This window comes from Grammomys surdaster, unplaced genomic scaffold, assembly GCF_004785775.1.
Source record: "Grammomys surdaster isolate TR1022 unplaced genomic scaffold, NIH_TR_1.0 231, whole genome shotgun sequence".
Taxonomy (NCBI): Eukaryota; Metazoa; Chordata; class Mammalia; order Rodentia; family Muridae; genus Grammomys; species Grammomys surdaster.
The window spans coordinates 2,060,925-2,080,781 of NW_021604676.1; the positions used below are offsets into that span (position 1 = coordinate 2,060,925).

The 19,857-nt window shown below is 41.5% G+C and overlaps 1 protein-coding gene across 4 annotated transcripts in view; it reads left to right on the plus strand.

Moving 5' to 3' along the window:
• The window catches only part of Myo5a (myosin VA), a 154,355-nt gene extending 139,058 nt beyond the window's left edge, over positions 1 to 15,297 (plus strand). For all 4 annotated transcript variants that reach the window (XM_028773618.1, XM_028773619.1, XM_028773620.1 and 1 more), the window contains 6 exons: positions 1,126 to 1,215; positions 2,718 to 2,868; positions 4,844 to 5,126; positions 7,150 to 7,324; positions 9,177 to 9,257; positions 9,532 to 15,297. In XM_028773618.1, the coding sequence (XP_028629451.1) occupies positions 1,126 to 1,215; positions 2,718 to 2,868; positions 4,844 to 5,126; positions 7,150 to 7,324; positions 9,177 to 9,257; positions 9,532 to 9,684 (933 nt within the window). In that variant the 3' untranslated portion in view covers positions 9,685 to 15,297. The remainder of the gene's footprint in view (positions 1 to 1,125; positions 1,216 to 2,717; positions 2,869 to 4,843; positions 5,127 to 7,149; positions 7,325 to 9,176; positions 9,258 to 9,531) is intronic.
• Positions 15,298 to 19,857: the final 4,560 nt, after the last annotated feature.

The window sequence follows — 19,857 nt, forward strand, 5'->3', positions numbered from 1 at the left end:
TATATATATATATATATATATACATGAATATATGGAGAAGATAGACAGATATTAAATATATTTATGTGTGTATACATATACATGTATATATAAAGTATGTATGTTTGTGCATGTGTGCACATACATGCACGCACATTTCTATATAGAGGCCAGAAAACAATCTCAAATGTTGTTTTCTAGGACTACTACTTGTCTTGATTTTTGAAACAGGCTGTCTCACTGGGACACGGAAATCACTGATTAGGCTAGGCTGACTGGTAAGCCTCAGGGATTCTCCCATCTCTGCCTCCGGTCCTGGGATTATTACAAGCCACTATGCCCGGTCTTTTACATGCATGCTGGGGACCAGTCTCAGATCCTCATATTTATGCAGTAAACACTTAACCCATAAATCATTTTTAAAGATGATAGCCCCTCACATCATTTTTTTAAAAACAAACTCCTCAGGTTAAAAAAAAAAATCATGGTTATTTAATGCTAGGCACCTATCCCAGGTAACTCCTGTGCAAACTATAGGCAAACGATGACTCTATGACCTTCTGTGTCTCAACTATTATCAAAGGTTCTTTCACAAACTCATAGTCATCTCCACCGTGTCTACTTTGTGACCTCTCAGAAACACTCTCAGCACTGGCATCTTTTGAGTCTGCACTCATCCCATTATGGTCAAGAACCAACCAGTTTTCCCTGTCTACTCAGTTTGGGACTCTTCCATCTCTGGTTCACTGCTCAGAAATTGTGTTGTGACAAGGAGTTTTAATCCAAGCTGCATTTGAGGGTGTCAATCTCTTTTTCATGTTCTTCAGTACAGAAATTACTGTATCCTTTGTGCCTTTAGCTCTTCCTGATTCCTTCATTAATCCCAAGCAAGTGAGTCTGTCTGGGTCAGTTGTGAATTGATCCTTTTTCTGCACAAAAGACAGCTAAGTTAGCTAAGTGGGAATACTTTTCTGAAGACAAGAACTGTAGCGAACATCAGGAGACTGAGGTAAACAACGGCATAAAACTAAAATCTGGTTTATTTGTGTCATAGTTTATGATGTTTTGTAAAAGAAGTGGGTCTTCTGTGTCTGCCTAGCTTTTTTTCTAAGGATAAGACAAATTTAGACTTATTTTCTCTTTCAGAAAAGAGGTGACGATTTTGAAACTGTCTCCTTCTGGCTCTCTAACACATGTCGATTTTTGCACTGTTTGAAGCAATATAGTGGAGAAGAGGTGAGAAAACCTTAGTGGTAAAAACAGCATGTTGTACTTTCTTTGACCTTTTAAAGGGAAGGCTTAAAAATGTTTGAATCATGTTAATTTCCAAACCCCCAAACAGGAAATGTACTGCTTCGATGATGTTTTCTGTCTCCTGGTGAACTGGGCAATGATGTGGCTTCTTCCTTCCTAGCGTTTAAAGAAAGCATGACAAAAACAAGTCAAGCACCAGTCAGAGAATAATTACCAGAAAACTAATTTTTTTCTTAACATGTTGTGGTGGCTTATGTAGAGTTTAAGATTGGGATATAGAATTGTTTAAAGAAATGAATCTGTTTAGGCTAACTACAGTACCTTAAAGGCGACCAACAAAAAAAATTATATATACATCTGGGCATGGAGGTAGAGAAAGTTGGGTCTCTGAATTCAAGGATGCCAGAGCTACTCATAGAAATCCTGGTTTGAAAACAAAGAGATCATATATGTATCTTTGTTTGTAGTGACATATTCATTTATTGTTTGATAGAGTTTAAGTGCAAAACTAAATTATTGATTATAACTGAAAGCTGCTTACTATATGTCTAACAGTACTCGATATATAGAATGTTTGACATGTGACTGTTACAACATCTCATGCAGTTGGCAGTAAACCTATTTTACAGATAAGGCTCAGTGAGATTCATCCATTAGTCTGAAACCTCTTGACATAAGGAGCAGAGCTGTGACTCTGCATCTGCACATCTTGGAGACTTGTTGCCTGACCCCATCCAACCTCCCCTCCTTTGTCAGGAAGGCAGCCAGAGAAGCTGTCAGTAGTACTCACTGGCAGGCAGAGCAAAGGACTGTCATGGCAGGATGACAGGATATACGAAGATGAGCAGGACACCTAGAAGGTAGACCCAAGGAAGCAGAATCCTGAGAATGGCCATGAAGGAGACCCTACTGGCCCCTCATTTAGACTGTGTTATCCACTAAGCTGCTCTGCTGTTGATGGGGCCAGTGAGCAGTGTGCTTAGGGGAAGTGACTGGAAGATATGCTGCTTTTCTGGAGGGCTCGCCTTTTAAACCAATGCCACTGAAAGATTTTTCTAAGATCTAACTAAAATCATCATGTAGATGCCATGACTTAGAATAAAATAATAGAGTTCATTTATTTTCTAGTTCATAAAGAAACTAGTCTAATCAAGAAGTTTATGCATTGTATTTAAAGAGCCAAGAGCTAAAGAGTGTTTTCAGTTATTTATTTAGTTGTTTGACAGTAGACCTGCTGTTTTATCCATGAAACATGTTCTTTTCTTAAGTTAAATTTCCACATCTTGCTATTAGAAAGCTTAAGTACAGATTGCCAAGGTCCTCTGTAATTCAAAGCTAAACAGAAGAGGGTGATGCAGGAGTGAAAACCCAGGCAGCAGCATTGAGAACTGTGGCCCTGGCACTGGGTAGGGCTGAGCAGGATGCAGAGTGATGTGGACAGAGTGTTGGCTTTCTGTGCACCACTAACATTGTGTTGATTCTAGGGCTTCATGAAACACAACACGTCTCGCCAGAATGAACACTGCCTCACCAATTTTGACCTTGCTGAATATCGGCAAGTACTGAGTGACTTGGCCATTCAGATCTATCAGCAGCTTGTGAGGGTGTTAGAGAACATTCTTCAGCCAATGATAGGTAAGACCAGTGTGGCTGAGCATCGCAGGTGCTTGCTGACAAATGAGACCAGTGGTGCATGTGACAGGCGTGTGCTCATGTGGAGACCATAAAGTGGTAACTACAATGGAAATCAGTCTCCACATGACTGAAGCACTAGAATCTGTGTTTGCATCCTCTCTCTGAAGACCGAGCTCTGTCTTCTTTCCAGCAATAGACTTTGCCCCTTTGTCCAATTGTCAAAAGGTCTGCTGTGGCACTATTGTACAGGGCCTCCTAGGAGACCACTGAAAACCAAGGAGGCTGGGATAGGTTTGTACTTTACCTAATAGTCTACAGTAAAATGGCTGGGAAGGCACTGGAGCAACAAGAACCACTACATAGGTGTGTACCAGACACTCCATGTTGTGTAGTAGATCCCCTGGAAATGTCTAAGGCAAGTTAAAGTAGTATTTCCTGTTGGCTGACTGGCACATGTGCTTCTGATTATATATGTAAGTGGAATATGATTCCATGCACCTCTCTTTATACTCATTCTGGATTGCCATTTATATGTTATCCTATCTGATTCCCTTGGCATGCATGAATTTGCAGGTTTTTAATGTAGAAAATTTGTAGGGTTTTTTTTCAAGTTACCAAACACTGTTATCTCCAGGCAAATTAAGAGGCTCTTCACTACTTCAGGCTTGTGTTATTTTCTTCCCTTGACCAGATGGTCTCCACATCTCTACATTTTTACCTCCCTTAGTGAGCTCACACATTTCATTTTCTTTCAGAGGATGGTAGTTAAAACAGCTAGGAACATAAAAGTATGAGGAGGTCATATGAGATGGCAGTTATTTCTTCTCTTGTGCGTTAGAAGTTGTAAATTTAAAACACCGTAGATTGGCCAAAATGCAGGAAGTAACACAGAGGCAACAACCAGCCTCCACCAATCCTTCCTGTCTTTGCCTATGTGCACTGGCTGAAGAAATAGTTTGCCTCTAAGCTGTCCCATTCAGTCTCCATCTCCCAGTCATTTACTAGCAACAACAAATGCTTTGAATTACTATAGGCTTTGTGGGGAGCTGAGTTTAGCACAAGGAAATAGAAAAACAATCCGGGCATTAGTCATTGATTTCCAGGGCCTCCCAGGCAGGGAATGGGTGTCTCCAAGTAGACATGGCAGGAGCTTTCTAAGGAGGCACTAGCCAGACACAGAGAGGTGAGACAGCAGTACAAGAACAGAGACTAAGTCTGGAGAAGTCGAGGCTATCCCAACATCTCACTGCAGTGTAGGGACCTCAGGAAGGTGGGGAGGTGCTAGGGAGGGGGACGCTCAGCTCTCCAGCTCCTCGCCATCAGCTCTGACAGGCCTTCTCCAAGACTGCTTCTCAAAGCCTTGCCTTCCTTACTGTCTTGTTGTTTTGTTGTTGTTTGAATTTGTTGCTTTTTCTTTAATGTCTGAGATCAAACACAAAGAACACTCATTTGACCACTCTCAAAACCTTCTCAGATACCACATGCAAGTGCAATCCCAAAGCTGATGCTTACTTTAAAAAATACAGCAGTGATTACTTAATACTGTGGGAGATTTTTGCATTTAAAAAACTTAATACTTCATTAAAGTTTAAAATCCAAAGGCTTATTCTTGGAACAGTTCCTTCTCCCACTATTTTCATCCTCCAGTCATTTTCTTTTCTTTTTTTTTGGTTTTTCGAGACAGGGTTTCTCTGTATAGCCCTGGCTGTCCTGGAACTCACTCTGTAGACCAGGCTGGCCTTGAACTCAGAAATCTGCCTGCCTCTGCCTCCCAAGTGCTGGGATTAAAGGCATGCGCCACCCGGCCCTCCAATCATTTTCTAAAGTGTGTGTATTTGTGTCTGTCTCTCTTTGTGTGTGTGTGTGTGTGTGTGTGCGCGTGTGTGTGTGCGTGTGTGCGTGTGTGAGAGAGAGAGAGGGGGGGGGGGAGTTTTCTTACCTCTGAATCATCTTAACACTTAAAATATTTCTACAGTCTCAGGCATGCTAGAGCATGAAACAATTCAGGGTGTATCTGGGGTGAAGCCCACAGGGCTCAGAAAACGAACCTCCAGTATCGCAGACGAAGGTACCTACACACTGGACTCCATCCTGCGGCAGCTCAACTCCTTCCATTCAGTCATGTGTCAGCATGGCATGGACCCGGAGCTAATCAAGCAGGTGGTTAAGCAGATGTTCTACATTGTGGGTGCTATCACCCTAAACAACCTCCTGCTGCGGAAGGACATGTGCTCCTGGAGCAAAGGCATGCAGATCAGGTGAGCAAACACCAATAGGTCTGACAACCTCTTGTTACAGGCCTGCTTGCCTGTTGATGGATGATGACTTGTTTCTAAGCAGTAGCACGTGGCCAACAGCAAGGGAAGGACTGGTATAGAGGCAGTTCTTTGGCCTAGATGGGTTCTCATTGCTCAGGAGGAACCCCCACTCATCTGTTAAGCTACCTTGTTTGTAGGATTGTAGAGATGTGCATGATACACTATGATGTATATTTTTCTCTCCTTTCTTGTTTTGATTGCACAACAAGAAAATATTAGAAAAAAATGAAACTTTATAATATTTTGTCATTGCTCTTAGAAATATCTTTTCATATTAGGAATATAAATAAGAATAGACCAACAGGATCTGGAGAAGTGTCTCAGTGGTTAAGAGCACTTACTGTTTCTGCACAGAGCCCAGGTCAGGCTCAGCACCTACAGGGTGGTTCACAGCGCTCTGTAATTCCAATTCCAGGGATTACAACTCCCTTTTCTGGCCTCTCTGCACACTGCCCATGCATAGTACATGGACACATACACAACCAAACACTTACTTTTTTTCCCTTTTTAAATTTTTAAGTTAAAGTAAAATAATAGGTCCAAAGAGATCATTTTCTTTTTTTTTTTAAGAGATCATTTTCTAACACATGAACTTGAAGACAAACTATACTCCATTTATCACTTATTTTAGTTTCTTGTTTGTTTTAGAGAAACTGGTCTTGGACCCACAATCTTTCTGCTTCAGCTAGGAATACAAGCATGCACCAGACATGCCCAGCAGCGACTAGATTTCATATGCACTGCTCCTCACCACTGCCTTATTAGTGTAACAAAACTGAATTTGGGGAGCAGATGGTTGTTCTGAAGCATCCGGCATGCTCACCAGAGGAAAACAAAGGGACTTTTACCAGGTGGTAGTGGTGCACAGCTTTAATCCCAGCACTCAGGAGGCAGGGGCAGGTGGATCTCTGTAAGTGTGAGGTCAGCCTGGTCTACAGAGCAAGTTCTAGGAGAGCCAGGGCTACACAGAGAAACCCTGACTCAAAGAAGAAGAAGAGGGGGTTCTAAAAGATCTGTAGTTACTATTAGCAAACTGTAGTGTCCTATATTTACCATTCTTACCCATATTTCACTTTAAGGTATAACCTCCATTCAGAGATTCTAACTTTTTGTGAAGTTGTCTGACTTTTTTTAAGACAGGGTCTCATGTAGCCAGGCTGATCTCAGACCCACGGTGTAGCCAAAGATAACTTTGAATGCCAGATTTCCCTGCCTCTATCTGACAAGTGTGTGCCACTACACCTAGATGCAGTCTCTCATCTTCATATGGTGATGCCTCCGTCTACCTGAGGACTGAATTCGGACTGTGTGTCCATCTGCCTTAATTGTATTTGAAATGTCCTGTCAGATAGCTGGGTACCTCTTCAAACCCTAGCAGCTGTGGAGTATGTCTCTTTCAAGGGTGTTCCCTTGCCCTTCTCTTCTATCTCTAGGCTTTCTCAGGCTACTGTCCCCATTGTCAGGGCCCTTCCCTGGGGAAGTTTGAGTACAGGACATATGTTGGGGCATCAGGGTGTTCAGTCACCCATTTTGGAATCTTCTTAAGGAAGACAGAGTGGATGAAGAATCCAGAGGCTTATCCTGCAAAGGGAGCCTGAACTTCAGAAGCCAGAAGTACATTCTAGGCAGCTGTTTAATAAGGACAGTCACATGATGTATCCCGTTTTGTTTATTAGCAAGTCTAATAACTTTTCCTCTGGGGACTTTGTTTCCATCTTTCAATAATGAGTTCCAGTCTCTTATCATTCAGTCTTACATAATTACGATTATAAGCCTCATGACTTTATAATGATAAATGTTAAAGCACAGCTGATTAGGTTTTAGAAAATTGAATAAAAATACTACCTGTCACATTAACTGACAAGGCTACATACACAAAATTAAGACATTTATGACAGCATTCAGCAAATTTGCATTTCTCTCTTACTCTCTCTTACATTTTCTTTTTTTATTTTTGGCATAGGTACAATGTCAGTCAGTTGGAAGAATGGCTGCGTGACAAGAATCTGATGAACAGCGGGGCCAAGGAGACCCTGGAACCTCTCATCCAGGCCGCTCAGCTTTTGCAAGTGAAAAAGAAAACTGACGATGATGCAGAAGCCATCTGCTCCATGTGCAACGCCCTGACCACAGCCCAGGTACTGCAGCCCTCCACAGGTGGCACAGCACAGTAGCCTTCCCAGAGGAGCTCGGAGAAGTCAGGCCTGCAGTGATGCCTCTCTCCTCCCTGACCTCCTTCCTTGGCAGAGAAGATACATGTCAATGTGAATCTGGAAGAGAGGGGACTTTATTATCAATTAATTTCAGTGCTGCTCATAGTCCTATGTAGACTATTCAGCAAAGAGAAAGTGCACAGTACTCTGCAATGCTCTGGACCCTGCAGTACAACCCAGGATAGAAACAAAAGTCCCCGCTCTCACGAGGAGTATATTCTGTGGGGATTCGATTGCATGAAGTTATTTCTATGTTATTCAATAGTTAATGGTTCTTTAGATTTTTCTATTTGGGGCTAGTAACATGGCTCCAGCAGTAAAGGCACTTGCTGGCAAGCCTGGTGACCTGAGCTTGATCCCTGAGACCCACAGGGTGGAAGAAGAGAACCAGCTCTCAAGGCTTGTCCTTTGACCACATGCATGCTCTGGTGCTGCCCAGGTATGCAAAATAATTCTTACTCTCTCCATCCTAGATGTGATTAATTCCCATCACACAGGATCATACTTGTGGAGGTAATTACTTTAATTAACAATAAGAAATCTCCATCTTCATGAGCTTACAGCTCGATAGGGAAAAAAAGAAATACTTGAAGCTAACATCAAAAACCTGTAACAGGTTCTGTTCTTAATGCTTTACAAGAAGCACCAATAGCCTTTTCTGAGAGGTGCCACTCAGCAGCCTTGAACTTAAGGAAGGGCCAGGACAGGAATGGTTTTAAGGGAGCCAGCAGCAGCCAAAGGAAGGCCTCAGAAGTGCCTGCTGTTGTTCTCTTTGCCTGGTTATTTCATCTCCTCGATGCTTAGCTCTTCATCTCTGGCCAGTGTGATTCACTTCACTCAGGGAAAACCGTTGGAATCACACTCATAGCTTCTTAGTGCCGACCGAAATTTACAGAAAGTGTTGCTGTAAACTTACTTTTGAGCGGAAATTTTCAGTACTGGTAATGGTCTTGAGGTCTTCCCCATTTCTCCCAACTACGGAAAGTAATGGCACAATGGAGAAACCTGATAGACAGATGTTTCCTGTCCTCTACCTTTTAGAGAATGTGCTCTAGCACTTAATATTACTACATTTCCCAAAGAACTAAGCCAACCTTCAATTTGGTTATTTACGTGATTTGTTTGGCCAGTCTTGGTGAGCAGTCCTTTGTGCAGCTTGAACCCTTGTCTTGTCTCTGTGTGGCTGATTCCTGAGTCAGGTGTGTCACTTACAGACTTTTATTCCGTGTCTCTCTGGTGCTTACCATACTCTTTGCCTATAGGTGGTCATTGCCCTGTACTTAACTTTCTGTTTAACTAATTTAAATGTAAATAACCACATGTGACTGTGATAAATAGTGTGTTAGCACAGCTTTAAGCAATAACTTGAAAATGAGGCTGGACATGGTGGTTGCAGAGCAACATTACCAGAATTCATTCCATTTGTATAAAAATATCAAAAGACAGAGTATAGAAAGTAGCTCAGTGGTGGCCCAGAGCAGGTGTAGCCATTGTAGCTTTAGGGGATGGAAAGAATAAAATGGGGGACTTTTCTCCGTGTTATAGTTTATAGTTTGAGTGGTTTTCTGATTTTTTTTTTCTTCTTAAAATGTTATATGACTACATTCTTGCAAAACTTCAAACACAAAGGCAAGTGTGCCCTTCGGTTTCTCCTTCCCTCTCTCCCAGCCCACCCCAGGTAAAACTGAAGGGAGGTACAGCAGGTCCTTCCACTCACCAGATCATGACGAGCCGGCCTGTTTGTGAAATAGTCTTTACCCTTTCTTTCTCTCTCCAGATCGTCAAAGTGTTGAATCTGTACACACCCGTTAATGAGTTTGAAGAAAGGGTCTCCGTTTCATTTATCCGTACTATACAGGTAAAATGCTTTTTCTTTCTTACTGATTTACCACATGATCATTTGAATGGAATATTCACAATGTTTTTGAAAGGATACTATGTTTATTTTTTGCTTTTTTATTTTTCTTATTTTTGCAGTGCATTGACTTTTTTATATAAGTTTATAGTCCATAAATATTTTTAATTGAAAAATTAACATTTTTATTAAATTTTTAATAGAAATTTTGGTAGAAAAATATCTTACAAATTGGAAGGATTGATACCCTGTTTGTCTTTCTTCTTAATCTTCTCAGATGCGGTTCCGAGACAGGAAAGACTCTCCGCAGCTGCTCATGGATGCAAAACACATCTTTCCTGTCACTTTCCCCTTTAACCCATCCTCCCTGGCCCTAGAAACCATCCAGATCCCAGCCAGCCTGGGCCTGGGCTTCATTGCACGGGTCTGAAGTCTGTCCAAGAAAACATAGAGAACACATTTCTCCTCAGAATATGAACAGTTGTTTCCAGTGAGTTACTGAAAATACATTTTTAAAGAAAAAGTACTGATTATCTCTAAAAGAAGATATTAACTGGAAGCCCCCGCCCTCCTCCCCCCACTAGAATCCTTTTGTTTGGGAAGACACTTCCTGTACTGTTTACCTTTAAAGCAGCATTCATTGTTTATCAGTTGGAAACCCCGAGTTTACATACAGCTGAATGGTGGCAGGGAAGAGTGAAAGGAAGAGTAAAAGAAGTGTGTCTTCAGCTGACAGCATTTAGTTTAAATCTTTAGTGCTGCATTTAAGTGGCATACAAAATACAATCCCGTATGTATAAACTGTTGTGAACAAGGCACAAAGAACTGAAGAAAATCACTGAATACATATCATAGCAACTTAGGAGCCAATCATGTTGATATTGTCAAACTGGATCAAAAATAAATAAATAAACGGGCAACATTAAAGTAACTGGCCAAGTAACTTCCTTATCTGTGTCACTATGGCATAGCAATGTGAAAGACGCTGTTTGCTAAGCAGTGTAGATGCCCGTTTGTAGTGTAGCTTACTGAGCATCTTAAATGGCTGCTGTGTGCTGTCTCCTGACATAAGTGATAGTCTTAGTAGACACTACAGAATAAGCTTCTCTTTCATCAGCTCTGTTTACAATTCAACCAGATCAGTTCTTACTGGATTATATGCAGTTATCCACAGGTTCATTGGCACGAGTAGCAGACACTGGGGAAGTAGAGTTAGACAGAGTGGCTGTTGATGTCATTGCTGATTAGGCTATATTACATTGATAAGTCACCTGTATGGATATCATATCATGGTACAGTGTTGTGTAAAGTTAACTTATTTTTAGTTTCCAAATCTGATTCTTGCCATGCATATATTCAACCTTGATGAGTTTTTTTGTTTTAATTTATTAAGTGTTAGTTTCAGTCACTATCTAGAAAGGACTATCAGAATATTTATGATTAAGATCTTGAAACTGATTATCCTGTAAGTTATTCAAAATAGGCATATAAATAAATCATAATTCAGAGGGTTTAGGTGTTGTAACCTCTATAAATGTTCTCAAATACCACTGGATACTTTTAAAACATCATATTATAAATACATTAAGAAGATTTATATAAGAAATATAAGGATACTATTAAATTTTATAGAGGATTTGGTTCAGTAAGACCCAGATTCTGAATGTCTTCATTATGAAACTCTAATTAAGCATATTCTCCATTTTTTCTTGAAATCTTATATAATAAATCCTTTGGGTTTTACAAGAGCAGATTCTTAGCTTTGATTCCTCTGGTTCTTAATTCCAATCATCAATTTGTATAGTTTAACTGTAAGATGATCTATAACAGTGACATTTAAATATGTGCAATATCTAAATGGTTTCAAGTCAATGATAAATACTGTTATTAAACAGCAGTTATTGTTCATTATCTTACTGGAGCCTGAATGTCCTTGTTTATAAAGTTAGAGGGTTGGACAACTGGTTATTCCAGCCACTTCCCTGTTTACAGTTCACTCATGCTTGGTTCCTAGAGAAAGGGGTCACAGTTACTCTGTCCCGTTGTAAAGACCAGTGTTTAGTGCCTGTCAGTTCCCTAGGGTTAATGCACTAAGTCACAAGTTTATGTAGCCACAATATTTTCTTAACATACATCATTTAGGTACTTTAGAACACCCTAATTATTTCTATTATTTGAAAGTTGCTTAGTTTAAGTAATTTTTGTTACATGATAAATTTTTTTGTTGTTGTTTAGGGAATTTTGTTTTTTGTAGTGCTGGGAATTGAACCCAGGGGCTCATGTGTGTTATAAATAAGTACCCTATCACTGATCTGTAGTCTCAACTCTTTATTCAGTTCCACTACATTTATTTCTTTGCAGGACCTAAAACACTAAGCAACCATCTTCAGTTTTCCTGGGTTTTCAGTATTGTTTCAGTGAACAGTTAATGCTTAAAGTAATCTCACTAGTACTGAGTGTGTCAGACAGCAGAGAGGGGTAGCGGGTGGAAGAACTGCTGAGCAAACAGCCATGTGTAGGCTGTCTTTCCTCACTCAGCCCTGGCAGGACGCCCACACCCTGCTCCCAGCTTAGTCCTGAGTGGGATGCTGATGCACACCCTGAGTCTTGTCTTCAGGACCATGCTGTCATATCCATTTTCCCCGAAGCCCCAGTTTTTTACTTCAGACATTTATGCCCTACAGTTTCTAGCACTTTCCCTTATTTTTCTCTGTTGTCAAGAGTTGGGGCTCCTGTTCTATAGCTGTCCCCATTTTGTGGCTCTCCTGTTTCAATGACAATAGTTCAGAGACTCTATGATTCCAAGCTTCAACTCTTTCAAGCTGCTCAGAACCAGATGGAGATTGTGTGCACTGCTTTGTTAAGGAGAGAGGCAGCAGGCTCGTGCTCACTGAGGTCCTTTGGGCTGAGTGAGGAGCACTCCCTCCCACTCTGCCATCCATACTCTCCCAGCTTCAAACACACACTCAGCCTCTCCCCTGCCTGACCCATCCCCCACCTCCCTAATCTTACCAGCCAGCCATGGCTTTCTGTGGCCTGGCTGGCCTGCATGGGACTTACCTTTTGTGTTCTGTGTACACTCCGGGCCTGTCCTCATCTCTGTACTCCTTAACATTATCACTAATTGGCTTTTCCACAATTCCACAATGACATGCTGGGACTACAAAGGAGCTCTGGAAAGACGCAGTAGCACAGCAGTTCTTCCTCTCGGTAGCCGCCACTCACCCTGCTGCAGATGCAGTTCTCTCCCGTGGCATCCAAGTGAGGAGAGAAGCAGCCTCCCTTCCCTTCCTGCAGCTTCTCTTAGCCCGAGGCTTGAATCTGCCTTAGATGCACTCAAAATGAGGGAAAGATAAACACAAATCAAAATGCACAAAGGACAACTTGGTGGTTCCTTTGGAGCTTTGAACATTCCATGTTACCTGGCACTGCTTTGGAAAGCAAATGTACAGAACTATAATCCAAAGCCACGTGAGAGGGGATGTAGCTCTGTGCCAGTTTAAATGACTTGCTTTGTAACTGACTCATTTCAGTAGCTAAAGAAAGACTCCTTATGGGTGAGCAAGTGTGTGTAATACACATACTCTTTAATAGTGTATACAGAAGGCTATGAAAATACTTCACATCTCGGTGTCTTGATTATTGTGAGAAATTAGTTTTCTGACAGTTGTAGGAAAAGAGGAGCTGCCACTATCCTGAGAACTCCACATGGAGTCCTTCTCTCTCACACACACATAGTCACCAGTTGAGAGTTCTTCAGGAGGTGTGGTCAAGGGTCCTCTGGGTCATATCAACCTGTTAGGAAGAAGAGCAAATGTCCGTGTGTGACGCTGCATGGTCCGTTGAAAGTAGTGCAGAAATAGTACCCATGATGCATGTGCTTCACGCCAGCAACTCTTCCTCTGTTACCTCACTTCCTCACAGCGTGACAGCTCCCACAATCATTGGGGTTGATAATTTGGGACAGTGGTATGGTCAGTGACTTGCTGAGGGTAACACTGCCCTTTAGCAGTAAGACAGAAGCTGTCCTGTCTCTCCTGATGCTGTAGGGTGCCCTGGGCTACTATGGGTGCTCTTCATCTTTATTGGCATATGGGAAAAGACAAATGATGACAAACTTACTTCTTGGGAGGCCAGAGCACAGTGCTTACAGCACCAGCTGTGATGAGGCTTGCCTTTTGTGGTGAACCAGCACTCCTTGACAGGGTGTGGACTCTCAAGTTAGGCTGTCTGAACTAGAAGGGCAGGAAACAGTGAAAACCTCAGATGTGAAGAGGCAAGGCAGGCCACTCTCCACAACCCTGAGGTTTCCCTGGGAGAGCCCCTGGCTGAACTACCAGCCTACAGAGAACTCTAGTTTTAGTCTGAGGCACAGAGGAACACTCAGTACCTCCCTCCCTGGGGCTGTCTGCCTTTGGTGAGTCAGTGTAAGCTGGGCAGTGCCACAGCATGCTGCAGGGGAGGAGCTAGGAGCCTGTGCTGTGGGCATGCATGCTTGAGGCCACAAGCATTCTGTGGTAAGTGCTTTGTAGTTTGTTCTCAGGCTGTGCTGTGAGGGCCGCCTTAACCCTTGCCCCTTCCCTTTTAGAGCTGCCTTAAGTTCCCCAAAACTTGTCTCAGTGAGGGGTATCTTGCCATGTTTCTCAAGGTTTTGTAAGGATTTGGATTGGGTGTGGCTTCCAACCATTTATTCCTTTCCCGGCTTCCTGCATCTCCTGCTACCTATGTACTGCCATTTCCAACCAGAGGTTAGAATTTATAAAGCAACCGATGAAATGTTCGCTTTAGGAATATTTCCAGGTTAGTGCAACTCCCGGTAACAGGAAGCAAATTAGCATGCATGGAAGCAGGACGGAAGTCAGTGTATTTGTGGGTGTCTTGCCTTTCACTAACACTTTCTAATAAAGGCAAAAATACAACTCTAAAAACGTTGTGTATGGACATCCTTATAAAATGTAAATGTGCCCTACTGTAAAAGGCTAAGTAAAAACAAGAAAGTAGCTGTATTAATTTCTAATTCATTATAGTACCTAAATTAACTTTAGAATTATAGTCAATTTCTTAATAGGTCAAAATGCAAAAGATATAATGTTAAACATCTCCCACATGCATTTTATACATCTCTTTACTGTATACTTTGGTTTCCTAAAAGAGTGTTCATGAGCTTAACTTGATGAGTAGAGTTAGACTCGTAACATTTGAAAGCAACTAACATTTTCTTGGCATTGTGATGTTGTTTGGAATAGTTGGAGAAGTTTTAGGTTTGTTTTTGAAGATTGAAATTTCCGTGTATAATTTAATGCTTGGAAAGTTAATACATCCCCATGGGTTTTCCAGAGTTAATAGTTTCAAATAACTTATTGCTACTGTGTGTAATAAAATCTTAGCCTCTCTAAGTCATGTCAGCCAGTATTTTTTTCCCACAAAAGCTGATTTTTTTTTCCTTTAAGTGGGGATATATGTTGTGATTATGATCCACAATTATGTTCTTAATTATGTTACGTGGGTTCCTGAAGTAAATGATTTTCTTGTGTTTTTGGAAAGTTCTAGTTGTTCCAGCAGTATTGTACAGATGAGCTCATGGCATTTAACATACTGTGGTTTTGTTTTAACTGTTTAGCATTTATTGTGAAATGCACTTGCCTTTGAAATACAGTAAATGGGACGTTGCAGTTTTCAAATCTTTTTCGTCCTTGGATCTGGAGAAAGAATTTTCTTGATCTACACAGTTCATCTCTGCAAAGTGGTTAGTAGAGGAAGCAGAAACACTGAAAGGTGAGAGGTATTACCAAGCCTTTCTGGAAATCACAGGAAATCTTCTAGAATGTTAATAATTCACCTCATATCAACAAAAGCCTTGGAAACATGAGTTTTTCACTGGGTATTACCTAATGCTAAAAGGAAAGCCAAAACAATATCAGAATGACATTTTATGCTCTGAATTTATAGCTATCTAATGTGCTTAGTGTGTATCTGTCGTTAGTGCTGTATTCTCCTAGCTATTGTAGAAAATTGTTCAAATAAAGATAAGGATATAAAGAAACTTTGTCTTTGTCTATAAACCCACTTCACATTTTTAAACAACAAAACAAATTGTTACTCTGAAGAATAACTGTTGTAAGTATAGTCTGGGGTCTTAGAAATTGAAGTGTGTTCATTCTCCACATGTACTGGAGAACAACAGTGTGAAAACTGCAAACACTTAAGCAGCAGATCAGCCGAACAGCTGAGGGACTGTGGCTGCTTGCATATCCTGGGATTCTCTGGCAGAAAAATAGAACCTAGGAGCTTGAACTTTGGGCTTCCGAAAGTTTAAATGAGATTTGTGTCAAAAGTTGAGCTTTAATGCAGTAGGAGAAGAGACAGATGTGCAGAATAGGATAAAAGTCAAGGGATGTGTATGCGACACTCCTTTGACTGGAGAAAGAACTATCTGGCATGGTCTCATCTATAGTCATCATATGGAATCATAAGTATTAAGTTCTCCCACAGACTGTCCCTCTTCCACATCAGGAAAAGTTCATGCATCAGACTCATTTATCAAGGATTTCCCTTTCCAAGGTACCACAACAGGCCCCAGGAATGCAGCAGCAGGAGTTATAGTCAGCACCTAGCCCATGGAAATACGTAGTCTTGTTCTATAACAAACTGGAGTAGAGTCAGCTAAGAGGAGTCTGTGTGATCAGATAAATGTCAGCCATTGACTTGAAGAATTATCCTTTCAGAGGAACTAAAAATGGACTGGACATTTTCCCATCATGGAAAGCAATGGATGCTGATGGCAATGCTGAAGACAGTGGAGCTTAATGGTGGAATGTATTCAGAAAAAGTCACAAAGTCTATTCCTGAGGCCTGTGAAAAGGACCGACATCGTTACATTTTCCTGGGTTGGAGCCTGAATCTTTGATACAGCTCAGCTCTTCTCAATGTGGGGTGACACAAAGTGTCACAGCTGACCACAGGCACAGGCATTCTTGGATATAGGGAAGGTGGAAACAGACAAAACAATGTCATTGAAATAATGGGTTTGGGCACTGAGAAATAAGTCCAACTGACTAATGTAAGAAGGAACAGTCCCAGAATTGCTGTAATATATTGTCAAAAAATCAGATCCAGACAAAAAAAAAATTCCCAAGATTGTGAAGAAATATGAGCATGTGACTCATGCCAGGGTTAGAGTGTGACATGTCCCTCATGGCTCTGCACAGCGAGGTGGCACTGTGAAAAGGGTGGACACAGGTTTGCTACCTGACCCAGATAAGAGGAATACACTTGCAAAGTAAGGCCCTCTCCAGCAAAGGAACCAGCAGGGCTTTATTGCAGAGCCTATACAGGGACCCACCCATCTCTAAGCATGATCAGTTTATGCCCGACACTCTTGGGCATGCTCAGTTTAAGATCATGAGCAGGCATGTCCAACCTGCAACCTGCATCCCACCAGGATAGCTGTAAATGTAGCCCAACACAAAGTCATAAATTCCTCACATACATTTTTTTGTAACTAACTCGATTGCAGTTCTTCTGCATGAACCTTCCAGAAAGAGACATGACAATACTTACAGTATCTAAAGGCTTAGCATGCCCAGGAAATGTCTCTAAGCATGACCAGCTTGTTTGATCACAAAATAAAGGTCATTTTGCAGGTGTCTTATCACAGGAATCTGTCCTTGAAGTTGCCTGCCTGGACGAGTGGCCAGCATCACATCTGTTAAAAGCTTGATGCCCAGCTGTTGTGCTCTTGCGGGGAGTGATAGAAACCTTAGGGGGTGGGGCCTAGCTAAAAAAATTTAGAGCAACCAGGCTGTGATGGTTCTTTCTGAAAGGTTACAATTGTATCCTTTCTTTCTGCTTCTTGTCGGTGCTGGGCCAAGCCACCTGCTCTACCCACCATGTGCTCCTGCTTCTTTGAGATGTTCAGTATCCATTCAAGCAACATAGCCAGCCAACTGTGGGTACAAAGCTGTGAACCAAGATAATTCTTTCTTCCTTTCAAATTGTCTCTCTTAGATATTTGTTGTACAGTGTAAAATTAACATACATATTAAAATGCTCCATTACAGGAAGAGGCAGGTGGGTCTCTGTGAGTTCAAGGCCAGCCTGGTCTATATAGTAAGTTCTAGGACAGCCAAAGCTACATAGAAAGGCCCTGTTTTTTAAGAAAAAGCACTCCCATGGAGCCACAAGTGACAGAAGAAGAGTGGGAGACAAAAATGTCGAGGGGGAGGCCAATAAATAGAGCAAATATGGTAGAATTTGTGATCATTCTGCCTCCACCTCCCAGGTGCTGGGATTACAGTGTGAACTGTCACACTTGGCTCTCAAGATTCTTCTGATTTTAGTTTTTGAGACAGAACCTCCACAGAACATATGAATTTGAATCCCTATCAGAATAACTAAAACAATTATTTGAGGAATAAGACTATTTATTGTATTTATCATTTATGGGGGTGGAGGTCAGAGGACGACTTGCTGGAGTTGGATGTCCCCTTCCACATGGGTTTCATGGATGAAACTCTAGTTAGGCTTGGTGGTGGGTTCCTCTACCCACTGAGCCACCTCAATGGTCCGAATTTTACAGTTTTAAATAGTTGATTAGAAATGAAACCATGCCTCAAATCAACAACTTAATGTGTTCACCTTACGAGCCTGCTGGAGGGAGAACAAACCAAACCCAAGGCAAACAGGATGGAGGGAATGCGAAGGAAGAGACAGAAGTTCACAGAGAAAACAAATGGCAATCTAAACACAACTGACAAACGTTTAATCAAGTTGACTACACAGTATGAGAAAAGTTGTAAATTACTAAAATCAGGAATGAAAGAGGGGAGAGGGAGTGTCTTCCTCAGCCAAGCCAGGACTGGAGGGAGGCAAATGAGAAGCCTGGAGTTCGGGGACTCAAGTCTATAGGTTCCTGGGCAGCAGGGCTGGGCAGTGCCTGCTGGTGAGCACAGACTCTGCACTCTTAAGGCCTCATCCAGAATCGGAGTGGAGTCAAGCTCCACCTACAGCTTTGCTCCAGCAAACTAGAAGAAATGGATGAATTCCCAGCAAGGCGAGCATGAAGTCCACAAGACGTGGGGAATCTGAATGGATTCCCAGAAAGTAAAGGTGTGCATAAAAATATCTTACCACAAAAGCAAGTCCAGCTCTAGGGCCTTCACTTCAAGTTTCACTTTATGCTTAAAGAAGGAAGAGTACAAACCTTTCACAGATTCTTTAAAAGAGAGAAATAAGGGGCTGGAGAGATGGCTCAGTGGTTAAGAGCACTGTCTGCTGCTCTTTTAGAGGTCTTGAGTTCAATTCCCAGCAACCATATGGTGGCTCACAACCATCTGTAATGGAATCTTATGCCATCTTCCGGCAGACAGGTGTATATGCAGATAGAGGACATATACACACAAAATAAATGATAGATAGATAGATAGATAGATAGATAGATAGATAGATAAAAAGATTCTAGCTTTAAGGAGAGAGAAAGAGAAGCACACACTTCCTAACACTCAAATGTTGAAACAACACAGCAAAGGCAAAGCTATCACCCCTTCCAAGGAATGAGAGCCCCTAACAAGACATCACACACCAAAATAATAATAATAATAATAATAATAATAATAATAAATATAATGAAGACCATACACCCTAGCCAAGTTGGCCTATCCAGAAACTTTTAAAAAGCTTAAAATTAAAACAGCAAAAACAAAAAAACCAAACAACTGTCAGGCTGTGTGGTATGTACCTGTAATCTCAGATGCTTGGAAGACTGAAGCAGGTGAATTTCAAGTTTAAGGACAGAATAGGCAACCTAGTGAGTCCCCGATATCAAATATATATCCATTCACAAATTAATAAGACAGCCTATTCAAAAATCTTTATTGTGACACACCGTTATCAGATAAGAAGAAAACCCAACTGGGCTGTTGTCAAGCTTGGTTCTCTCTGCCTCAGTGCCCTGGTACTAGAACCACCATCACTGGCCACCAGACATGGCTGTTTACAATTTCTGACCATGGATCCTTATGTTGTTTTTATTCAGCATTTGTCATGGATCTGTTTTTGTCGTTTTTCTGTTTCACACTGCAGGGCTCCATGAATGGACTATATTAGCTCCATTACCCACATACCCATTCTTACATGAGTAGCCCACTGTTTTAATGACTGTAGTTTGCTTTGCCCATGAGTATGTGGTAGGGCAGGGTTGGGGGAATAGTTCAGTCTATAAAGTATTTGCAGTGCAAGCCTGAGGACCCACTTTCAACCCCTGGAATCTACATTTTAAAAGACAGGTGTTGTGGGCGCTGTAAAGCCAGCTAGGAGTTCTGGGGCTCCTGGATCAGCATAACTCAGTGAACCCCAGAGAGATTCTGGCTTTAAAATAAAAAGAACCAGAGCTGAAGAGATAGCTTAGTGGTTAAGAGCATTAACTTCTCTTTCAAGGGTCCCGAGTTCAATTCCCAGATGGTGGCTCACAACCATCTGTTATGGGATCTAATGCCCTCTTCTGGTAAATCTAAAGATAGCTACAGTGTACTCATATAAGTAAAATAAATAAGTCAAAAAAGAAGAAGAAGAAGAAGAAGAAGAAGAAGAAGAAGAAGAAGAAGAA